The 11,660-nt window shown below is 54.4% G+C and overlaps 1 protein-coding gene and 1 pseudogene across 1 annotated transcript; one reads left to right on the top strand and one right to left on the bottom strand.

Moving 5' to 3' along the window:
* The first annotated feature begins 1,851 nt into the window (after positions 1-1,851).
* On the top strand, positions 1,852-6,423 carry LOC120656532 (annotated as a pseudogene).
* Positions 6,424-7,117: 694 nt separating this feature from the next.
* Positions 7,118-10,631, bottom strand: LOC120656533 (gibberellin 2-beta-dioxygenase 6-like). The gene is made up of 3 exons (XM_039934648.1): positions 10,005-10,631; positions 8,560-8,899; positions 7,118-7,760 (listed from the first exon to the last, which is right to left on the bottom strand). Exons 1-3 carry the CDS (start codon positions 10,490-10,492, stop codon positions 7,530-7,532), a joined length of 1,059 nt encoding a protein of 352 aa, XP_039790582.1. The 5' UTR covers positions 10,493-10,631; the 3' UTR covers positions 7,118-7,529.
* Positions 10,632-11,660: the final 1,029 nt, after the last annotated feature.

Consider the following 11,660-nt stretch of genomic DNA (forward strand, 5'->3'; position numbering starts at 1 on the left):
GGCGCTCGGGGGACAAGGCAACGGAGGGGTATTTTGGTCTTTTCCCAATACTCTTTAACGGATCCGGTAGGGAAAGTTAACAGCAATGGTATAGAGGGGATGAAAAATTATAAATGATGGCATAGAAGGGATAAGCTAATTTTCAATGGCACATAAGGGATCATCTCAATTTTCCAATGGCATAGGGAGAATTTACTCAAATTTGTCTGGGGGCCTTTCAGGGCGACTGGGCGAGGAACAAACTGCCGCCCTTCACATTGCTTTATTCTTCATCAGGGTTGAAAAGAGCGGATTATATGGTACTGTACTCCTTCAACAAACCTAAAAAACCCATCACCGGCGGTCGGAGCTAGCGTCATCAGTTTGTATTGGACCTGCAGCGAGCCTGCAGGCTGCAGCTAGAGCTAGCAGATGTAAGGCGTTTTTGCTACGGTCATGCAATATTTTGGTATAGGATCTGACCAAAAATTTGAGCTGGGATTAGGGTTGCCCCATGCATCTCTAAGCCGCCCACAGTTTGTTCTTTTTGTGTGGCACAAAGCATGACATGCATACACAAAAACATTTAGTTTTTATTTGCGGTCAAAAAACATTTAGGTTGTACTCACTAGTAAAAACAAAGAATCGGATCTTGAGGCAGTAACGGTATGTAAAAGTTCTCTTCCTACTAGCGCGTGCCAAGGAGCACGTCCCATACGTAGGCTTACTAGCTAGACATGAGGCAACGGCATGGTATTGCGAAAGATGAGCAACAAACTTTTGAGTCCACAAAATATGCCATGCTCATTTAGAGATATCATTGCAACAATATATATATATATATATATATATATATATATAGTTTTTTAAAGAAAAAGAAAAAGAAAAAGAAAACAGCCATGCGGCGTTGTGCCTGTGGTGCGGGCCCGAGGTTGATGAACGAGCTGCCGTTGCAACCACCGAATCTAGTATTCTGGCTCTTCAAGGCGCCACGCGGTGCCCCGAAAGGAGCAGCATGTAGCAAAGACGGCATGGCCTCTTGTCTGATGGGAGCCCCATGCTGATCGATCCGTAGCTTGACTCCTCGGAGCTCCTCTCCTTGATGAGTTTCTCGAACGGTCAAACCGAGCTTCGTGCTTATGAGCTTCGATTCCATCACGTTGGCTCTCTACCTCTACGGCTCTACCGCTCTACGTGTACACGTCCATTGACGAGTGGGGAATTGAATCGAACGAACGGGGAATGTGCCAGTGCCACGGGACCATGCCAGTCGCGGCCGCGGCTGTTCGCCTCCCGGCGGGACACGCAGCGGCCGGCCATGACCTGCTGCCGGCTGCCGCCGATGGACGCCGCCGCGCCGGGGGCCCGACAACGCTGTGCACTACTACACCCTTCGAGACTGATCCCTGCTGCATGCCAGTTGCATTGCCCATACGTACGCGCACACGTCGTCCTCTCTCCACACCTCGACCCCTCCTCAACCCGTACGTGGGCACTGGTAGTAGTAGTAGTAGTAAAATTAAATATAAGGTGGGTGTCCGCGTCGCCATGCACGGCGTGGTGTCAGTGACCGCCGCGCTCGGTGGTACTGGTCGCCGTCGTCGTCGCCGCTGGCCTGGTCAAAACTCTCAAAACCCCCGCTCTGCGCGTCGTCGCTCCTGCCGCCTCCAAGTGTCGGCCCGCGCCGGCGCGCCTCCGGTGGCAGCTTACTTAATTAAAACCGCCTCGGCCCCGCGCCCGATCGGCCGAGCCGGGCCGCCGGGCCCACGCAGCGGGTTAACTTCTCGTCCCCACGAGCGCGCGCGCGCGCGTACTATGGCAGCGACGGTGCACTCGTGCCCGAGGCGGCAGCCAGCCAGAGCCAAGCGACCAAGCCACCGCGCGCGCTTCGCCCCTATATATAGGGGAAGCGTCTTCGGCTTGTGCGCAGGGCGCGCGGTCGCACAGGCAGGCAGGCACAGCTAGCTCCCGATCAGCAAGAGCTTCCGCGTTCCGCGTTGCGCGCACTCGGCTCCAGCGAGTTTTTGAACTCTTGCGCAGCTTGCTAGCTCGTTCGACAGCCTGCCATGCCGGCCTTCGCGGGTGGCGCAGCGGAGCCGCCGCTGGCGGACAGCTACAACGCGCTGCTGTTCCGGCGTTGCTGCGGCGGCGGCGTCGACGACGATGGCGCGCGCGCGGCGGCGCCCGTGGCGGAGTGCGAGCTCCCGATGATCGACGTCGCGTGCCTGATGAGCGGCGGCGGCGGCGGCTCGGAGGCGGAGCGGGCGGCGTGCGCGGCGGCCATCGCGCGCGCGTCGGAGGAGTGGGGGTTCTTCCAGGTGCGCAACCACGGCGTGGCGCCGGAGCTCCTGGACGCGATGCGGCGGGAGCAGGCGCGCCTGTTCCGCCTGCCGTTCGAGGCCAAGGCCTCGGCCGGCCTGCTCGGCGGCTCCTACCGCTGGGGCACCCCGACCGCGACGTCGCCGCGGCAGTTGTCCTGGTCCGAGGCCTTCCACGTCCCGCTCGCCGCCGTCTCCGGCGACGCCTGCGACTTCGGCGGCCTCACCACCCTGAGGTTGTTCTTCCTACACAGCTACCACTCATGACTCACCCTCCCTCCCAATTTAGCTACCGAGAAGTACCGTGCTTTTTCTCATTTTTGTGCATAGTTACCCGGCCAGCATCAACAAAGGGAGAGCTTACTTTTATCCTTTTAAAAGAAAAAACAAATTGCTAGATAGAACTAGTTAGTTCATTCTGCTCGAGCTAGCATTCCTCAAGTAATACCAGGAAATAAAATAAAATCCATCGTGATTCGTGAAAAAAGGTTTTATTTAGAGGTAGGGACTGGTAACTAATAAAATACGATGCGATGGGGACGCGGGTGAAGTAGTGCGGCGGAATAAGTACCAGGAGGCCGGACACGACGTAAACCCGGGGCCGGGAAAAGGAGAGGCGCTCGGATTCACGGCGGTTAAACGCTCGAGCTGGCGTGGCAGAATCACCTTTCTTTTTCTCTGGAGTAGCCAGCAAGTCAGCTCAAACCTCAAAGTAGTGGGCTGTAACCCGCGTCTGATGTGGAAAATGCTGCCGTCGAGGCTCCTGCGATTAGTCTTGGTCCCATGCATGATGGGTACAATTAGATGGTTATTAATTTCTGCATATATTTGGCTAATGATAATTATATATATCTAGGTTATACTTTATATATAAGTGTGTCCAATCAGTTGTCCTCTCACGGGTTTAGTGATCGATCGGAAGCGGGCTCGTCCGCCATTTTTTTAGTTTCTTTTTTTTTTTTGTTTGAGGATCACACTCGAGTTAGTCAAACATTGATGGAGGACGTCTTTTTTCGTATGTGTTCTTTGCATTTCTTCCGTTTTTTTATCTGAATAAAATAGCATGCTAGGACATAGGTGTGGTCTCTACTAAATATCTGAATCTACTCTTTTAATATTTTATTAACTCTTTTAATATTTTAATGATTGAGCTAGAAGGAACCATTCTAGACTTCTAGTTAGCGGTTACTAGTTGCATATATATAGAAAATTAAATAATGGGGAAATAATTGAAGTCCTCAGGTCGGCACAACAATATCTGTAGTTTATCACACGATGCCATCGTCATCTTTGCTCACACGGGTCGTTGCGCCGTGCCGACGTCGGCGGCGCTCGCTGCAGGGACGTGACGCGGGAGGTGGCGGGCGCGATGTCGAAGCTGGCCGGCACGCTGGCGTGCGTGCTCGCCGAGGCCCTCCGCCCCGGCGCCGCCGGGGAGCGCTTCCCGGAGGGGTGAGACGAGACGACGTGCTTCCTCAGGCTGAACCGGTACCCGCCGTGCCCCGCCTCGCCGGATCCGGACGGCGCCGCCTTCGGCCTGGTGCCGCACACCGACAGCGACTTCCTCACCGTGCTCTGCCAGGACCACGTCGGCGGCCTGCAGCTCATGAAGGGCGCCCGGTGGGTGGCCGTCAAGCCAATCCCCGGCGCCCTCATCGTCAACGTCGGAGACCTCTTCCAGGTACGCACGCGCACACCGATCACGTTGCTCGATCCATCTATCTAGCTGTTCGATCGATATCCCCTTCGTTCCGCCGATGGGTCCACATCGTCCTAGCAGCTAGCAGCTACTAGTAAAGCACTAAAGCCTAAGCTAGCTAGTACCTTGTTTTGTGCACGAGGAGCATCGGTCACAAAGATACTCTTCATTCGCTCTAGTGGCTGTCTGTCTGCCTGCGTGAAATGCAAGTACAGAATCCAGCACGAACATATTCCGATTCCAACTCTTCAGAAGTGGGGGAGCTTCCAGGGCTTGCCGCATCAGACACGAACTGTACTTGGCTACTTGCTTGCGTACTGCGGCAAGCAAGTACGAGAGCTGGTTCCTCAAGTGTGTACGTGCATGTGTACTGCGGCTAACGGGAAAGTCTACCCGGCCGGTTCGAGGGACAGGGGGAGACACCGCAGTACGAGAGCTGGCCTATCCATGCACGATACAGCTGCATCGCCACATGGTGTACCGCAGCTTTTGCAGTGGGAGATCACACACCGGTACAGCTACTACTATCTCTTAGACACGATTCCGGTGTCATTCCCTGGCTCCCCGTTGCGCCACGTCGCCTAAAAAAAATTGGCCATCCGATCGGGCCATCCAACGGCCAGGGGAATGGCCTCCGCCGCCGCTGCGCTCGGCTGCTCGTCCCTCCCCGGCCGCGACGCCCCTCCCCTCCTCCCTCCCCGGCCGCGCCGCCCCGGCCGCGACGCCCCTCCCCTCCTCCCTCCCCGGAGCCGCGGAGCTGTGCGGCGCGGATGGGCCACGCTGCGGCCAGCTTCCGGTAGAGGCGAGGCGGGCGGAGCAAGGGCGGATGGCAGGCGCGTGGAGCAAAGGCGCGCGGCCGGCGACCACAGGAGCAAGGGCGGACGACGGCGCGGGGCCTCGCGCGGGCGGTGCCGCGGCCTCGAGCTCGGCCACGGCGGCGCAGCGGAGGACCTCGCGGGGCATGGCGGCGGAGGCCCTCGCGCCGCAATCGGGGGCCGCCGAGTGCGCTGCGGGCGAGCGGCCGCGCGTTGGCCGGCGAGCGCGCGGGCGGCGCGTGGCAGCCGCGGCTGCGACGACGGCGCAATGAGGTACCATAAGGTCCCGGAGTCCTACCTGCCGCCAGGCAAGTCATCTTGCTCTCCGTTCTCCCAATCTTTCAGTAGCTAAAACGTTTCTTGATCTGAAATCCCCATCAGAGATCCCCCTCTACAACTCCAATCCATGGATTACTGCAGCTTACATTGCCACATGAACTATATATACATCTAAAAAAAGGATCATTATTCATAATATAATGATGACTAAATTCCATGGAGTGCCTGACGACGGGAGTTCAATTTCACTTAATATTACTAGGCATATAAACTGTTAGTTTTACATGCAATTATTTTCAATCACCTCCTTTTCTCTGTTACACAGCCTTTTAAATTCGCAAAACATAGCTTGCGCTAATACTATCACATGGCATACACTGGACCAGCTCAAACTGGCGCACCAACGGTGCGCCCCAGTTTCTAGTATGGAGTGCTAAAGTGGGCTAGTTGCCATTATCCAGACAGGGAGATTACTATAGATCTAACTTACTCACAAATCAAAATGCAGTACTAATTAAGATCAGATGATTGTTTGTTTTTAGAAATGAGTACTAGTATGCATGCGTCGTACGAATGCTTGTGTTTTACAATCCGTCAGCATCGTGCATGCACTGTAATATAATCCCAATAATTAAGGTGCCCTCTCCTGACATTTGTTCTGGTTGCACATTTTTGAAGGCATGGAGCAACAACAGGTACAAGAGCGTGGAACACAAGGTGATGACCAACGCGACGACCGAGCGCTACTCGGTCGCCTTCTTCCTCTGCCCGTCCCACGACTCGCCCATCGGCGCGTGCGCGGAGCCTTCTCCTTACAGGACGTTCACGTTCGGGGAGTACAGGAGAATGGTGCAGGAAGACGTCAAGAGAACCGGGAACAAGATCGGGCTCCCTAATTTCCTCGTCTAGGTTTGCGTGGCGCGCGAGATGTGTGGTCTGTTATATATACAAGCCACAACCCTTATTTCTACACACCCATCCTTGTTTCTTTCTGGCCCTCGTCAACCCATGTTTCATTCTCTTTCTGTATACCCGCATTGTGCAGTGGAGAGTGCAGTGTGATTGGTGCAGTACGTGATTAGTTACTAGGTTGTACGTAGACTAATTGATGTAGCCAGCTACTAGCCCACAAGAAAGTAGTAGGATCGATCGCGAGCGTGCACCTAGGATATGTAGCGATGATGATTTTCCCCCCTGTTGATTGTCTTCCTTATCCTATACTCCTGCTAAAACATGTTTGTATGCCGATGGAAATTTCTATGTTTGTGCATGCATGTACAAGAAGTACTGAACTGTACTTTTATATTGTACACTTCTGTCAGCTTGTTGCTTTTGGGTTCCGCTTCGTACGGTCACAAAATCTGGCTTGTCGTCTAATTAAAAGTGTAGACTTTTGAATGCGCTGCAAATTGGTTCTGAAGGTTGTTAATTAGTTCATCATCAGGGCACACAGCAGGTAGGCTTTGTCTGTGAGTCTGTCCCTACCCTGCCCGATCCGATCGAGTAGGCCGGCGGCGTCAGCATAGTGGGGTGTTGGGCTGCGACGGGATAAACATGGGCGCCAAGTGCGGGGCGGTTTTTTTTATTTTTATATTTTTTATTTTCATTTTTTATAAAAATATATTTTCGATTTGGAAATTTACAGGAATATACCCGGCAGCCCCTCTGCCGGGCGGTCGGGACCTGACAGCGAGGCGGCCGGGGTATATTCCTGTAAATTTCCAAATCGAAAATATATTTTTGTAAAAAATGAAAATAAAAAATAAAAAAAATAAAAAAACCGCCCCGCACTTGGCGCCCATGTTTATCCCGTCGCAGCCCAACACCCCACTATGCTGACGCCGTCGGCCTACTCGGGCAGGGTCAGGGACAGACTCACAGACAAAGCCTACCTGCTGTGTACCCTGATGACGAACTAATTAACAACCTTCAGAACCAATTTGCAGCCCATTCAAAAGTCTACACTTTTAATTAAACGACAAGCCAGATTTTGTGGCCGTACGAAGCGGAACCCAAAAGCAACAAGCTGACAGAAGTGTACAATATAAAAGTACAGTTCAGTACTTCTTGTACATGCATGCACAAACATAGAAATTTTCATCGGCATACAAACATGTTTTAGCAGGAGTATAGGATAAGGAAGACAATCAACAGGGGAAAAAATCATCATCGCTACATATCCTAGGTGCACGCTCGCGATCGATCCTACTACTTTCTTGTGGGCTAGTAGCTGGCTACATCAATTAGTCTACGTACAACCTAGTAACTAATCACGTACTGCACCAATCACACTGCACTCTCCACTGTACAATGCAGGTATACAGAAAGAGAATGAAACATGAGATGACGAGGGCCAGAAAGAAACAAGGATGGGTGTGTGGAAATAAGGGTTGTGACTTGTATATATAACAGACCACACATCTCGCGCGCCACGCAAACCTAGACGAGGAAATTAGGGAGCCCGATCTTGTTCCCGGTTCTCTTGACGTCTTCCTGCACCATTCTCCTGTACTCCCCGAACGTGAACGTCCTGTAAGGAGAAGGCTCCGCGCACGCGCCGATGGGCGAGTCGTGGGACGGGCAGAGGAAGAAGGCGACCGAGTAGCGCTCCGTCGTCGCGTTGGTCATCACCTTGTGCTCCACGCTCTTGTACCTGTTGTTGCTCCATGCCTTCAAAAATGTGCAACCAGAACAAATGTCAGGAGAGGGCACCTTAATTATTGGGATTATATTACAGTGCATGCACGATGCTGACAGATTGTAAAACACAAGCATTCGTACGGCGCATGCATACTAGTACTCATTTCTAAAAACAAACAATCATCTGATCTTAATTAGTACTGTATTTTGATTTGTGAGTAAGTTAGATCTATAGTAATCTCCCTGTCTGGATAATTGCAACTAGCCCACTTTAGCACTCCATATAGTAGTAGCTGTACCGGTGTGTGATCTCCCACTGCAAAAGCTGCGGTACACCATGTGGCGATGCAGCTGTATCGTGCATGGATAGGCCAGCTCTCGTACTGCGGTGTCTCCCCCTGTCCCTCGAACCGGCCGGGTAGACTTTCCCGTTAGCCGCAGTACACATGCACGTACACACTTGAGGAACCAGCTCTCGTACTTGCTTGCCGCAGTACGCAAGCAAGTAGCCAAGTACAGTTCGTGTCTGATGCGGCAAGCCCTGGAAGCTCCCCCACTTCTGAAGAGTTGGAATCGGAATATGTTCGTGCTGGATTCTGTACTTGCATTTCACGCAGGCAGACAGACAGCCACTAGAGCGAATGAAGAGTATCTTTGTGACCGATGCTCCTCGTGCACAAAACAAGGTACTAGCTAGCTTAGGCTTTAGTGCTTTACTAGTAGCTGCTAGCTGCTAGGACGATGTGGACCCATCGGCGGAACGAAGGGGATATCGATCGAACAGCTAGATAGATGGATCGAGCAACGTGATCGGTGTGCGCGTGCGTACCTGGAAGAGGTCTCCGACGTTGACGATGAGGGCGCCGGGGATTGGCTTGACGGCCACCCACCGGGCGCCCTTCATGAGCTGCAGGCCGCCGACGTGGTCCTGGCAGAGCACGGTGAGGAAGTCGCTGTCGGTGTGCGGCACCAGGCCGAAGGCGGCGCCGTCCGGATCCGGCGAGGCGGGGCACGGCGGGTACCGGTTCAGCCTGAGGAAGCACGTCGTCTCGTCGCACCCCTCCGGGAAGCGCTCCCCGGCGGCGCCGGGGCGGAGGGCCTCGGCGAGCACGCGCGCCAGCGTGCCGGCCAGCTTCGACATCGCGCCCGCCACCTCCCGCGTCACGTCCCTGCAGCGAGCGCCGCCGACGTCGGCACGGCGCAACGACCCGTGTGAGCAAAGATGACGATGGCATCGTGTGATAAACTACAGATATTGTTGTGCCCACCTGAGGACTTCAATTATTTCCCCATTATTTAATTTTCTATATATATGCAACTAGTAACCGCTAACTAGAAGTCTAGAATGGTTCCTTCTAGCTCAATCATTAAAATATTAAAAGAGTTAATAAAATATTAAAAGAGTAGATTCATATATTTAGTAGAGACCACACCTATGTCCTAGCATGCTATTTTATTCAGATAAAAAAACGGAAGAAATGCAAAGAACACATACGAAAAAAGACGTCCTCCATCAATGTTTGACTAACTCGAGTGTGATCCTCAAACAAAAAAAAAAGAAACTAAAAAAATGGCGGACGAGCCCGCTTCCGATCCATCACTAAACCCGTGAGAGGACAACTGATTGGACACACTTATATATAAAAGTATAACCTAGATATATATAATTATAATTAGCCAAATATATGCAGAAATTAATAACCATCTAATTGTACCCATCATGCATGGGACCAAGACTAATCGCAGGAGCCTCGACGGCAGCATTTTCCACATCAGACGCGGGTTACAGCCCACTACTTTGAGGCTTGAGCTGACTTGCTGGCTACTCCAGAGAAAAAGAAAGGTGATTCTGCCACGCCAGCTCGAGCGTTTAACCGCCGTGAATCCGAGCGCCTCTCCTTTTCCCGGCCCCGGGTTTACGTCGTGTCCGGCCTCCTGGTACTTATTCCGCCGCACTACTTCACCCGCGTCCCCATCGCATCGTATTTTATTAGTTACCAGTCCCTACCTCTAAATAAAACCTTTTTTTCACGAATCACGATGGATTTTATTTTATTTCCTAGTATTACTTGAGGAATGCTAGCTCGAGCAGAATGAACTAACTAGTTCTATCTAGCAATTTTTTTTTCTTTTAAAAAGATAAAAGTAAGCTCTCCCTTTGTTGATGCTGGCCGGGTAACTATGCACAAAAATGAGAAAAAAGCACGGTACTTCTCGGTAGCTAAATTGGGAGGGAGGGTGAGTCATGAGTGGTAGCTGTGTAGGAAGAACAACCTCAGGGTGGTGAGGCCGCCGAAGTCGCAGGCGTCGCCGGAGACGGCGGCGAGCGGGACGTGGAAGGCCTCGGACCAGGACAACTGCCGCGGCGACGTCGCGGTCGGGGTGCCCCAGCGGTAGGAGCCGCCGAGCAGGCCGGCCGAGGCCTTGGCCTCGAACGGCAGGCGGAACAGGCGCGCCTGCTCCCGCCGCATCGCGTCCAGGAGCTCCGGCGCCACGCCGTGGTTGCGCACCTGGAAGAACCCCCACTCCTCCGACGCGCGCGCGATGGCCGCCGCGCACGCCGCCCGCTCCGCCTCCGAGCCGCCGCCGCCGCCGCTCATCAGGCACGCGACGTCGATCATCGGGAGCTCGCACTCCGCCACGGGCGCCGCCGCGCGCGCGCCATCGTCGTCGACGCCGCCGCCGCAGCAGCGCCGGAACAGCAGCGCGTTGTAGCTGTCCGCCAGCGGCGGCTCCGCTGCGCCACCCGCGAAGGCCGGCATGGCAGGCTGTCGAACGAGCTAGCAAGCTGCGCAAGAGTTCAAAAACTCGCTGGAGCCGAGTGCGCGCAACGCGGAACGCGGAAGCTCTTGCTGATCGGGAGCTAGCTGTGCCTGCCTGCCTGTGCGACCGCGCGCCCTGCGCACAAGCCGAAGACGCTTCCCCTATATATAGGGCGAAGCGCGCGCGGTGGCTTGGTCGCTTTGGTTCTGGCTGGCTGCCGCCTCGGGCACGAGTGCACCGTCGCTGCCATAGTACGCGCGCGCGCGCGCTCGTGGGGACGAGAAGTTAACCCGCTGCGTGGGCCCGGCGGCCCGGCTCGGCCGATCGGGCGCGGGGCCGAGGCGGTTTTAATTAAGTAAGCTGCCACCGGAGGCGCGCCGGCGCGGGCCGACACTTGGAGGCGGCAGGAGCGACGACGCGCAGAGCGGGGGTTTTGAGAGTTTTGACCAGGCCAGCGGCGACGACGACGGCGACCAGTACCACCGAGCGCGGCGGTCACTGACACCACGCCGTGCATGGCGACGCGGACACCCACCTTATATTTAATTTTACTACTACTACTACTACCAGTGGTAGCACGTACGGGTTGAGGAGGGGTCGAGGTGTGGAGAGAGGACGACGTGTGCGCGTACGTATGGGCAATGCAACTGGCATGCAGCAGGGATCAGTCTCGAAGGGTGTAGTGGTGCACAGCGTTGTCGGGCCCCCGGCGCGGCGGCGTCCATCGGCGGCAGCCGGCAGCCGGCAGCAGGTCATGGCCGGCCGCTGCGTGTCCCGCCGGGAGGCGAACAGCCGCGGCCGCGACATGCATGGTCCCGTGGCACTGGCACATTCCCCGTTCGTTCGATTCAATTCCCCACTAGTCAATGGACGTGTACACGTAGAGCGGTAGAGGTAGAGAGCCAACCTGATGGAATCGAAGCTCATAAGCACGAAGCTCGGCTTGTCCAATTTCGACTTGTCTTGGCTTATTTCCTCTCACATAATACTATTCATTCTACCAGCCGAACATTATTTACTAGATCAGCCGAACAGCCCTAGTCAAGCTACGGATCGATCAGCATGGGGCTCCCATCAGACAAGAGACCATGCCGTCTTTGCTACATGCTGCTCCTTTCGGGGCACCGCGTGGCGCCTTGAAGAGCCAGAATACTAGATTCGGTGGTT

The sequence above is a fragment of the Panicum virgatum genome, chromosome 1N (genome assembly GCF_016808335.1).
Source record: "Panicum virgatum strain AP13 chromosome 1N, P.virgatum_v5, whole genome shotgun sequence".
Classification (NCBI taxonomy): domain Eukaryota; kingdom Viridiplantae; phylum Streptophyta; class Magnoliopsida; order Poales; family Poaceae; genus Panicum; species Panicum virgatum.

Coding starts and splice junctions, on each gene's coding strand:
- LOC120656533 (XM_039934648.1), bottom strand. CDS start 10,492: ATGCCGGCCTTCGCGGGTGGCGCAGCGGAGCCGCCGCTGGCGGACAGC. Junction 8,900..10,004: donor GGCGGCCTCACCACCCTGAG/GTTGTTCTTCCT, acceptor CGCTCGCTGCAG/GGACGTGACGCGGGAGGTGG. Junction 7,761..8,559: donor ACGTCGGAGACCTCTTCCAG/GTACGCACGCGC, acceptor ACATTTTTGAAG/GCATGGAGCAACAACAGGTA.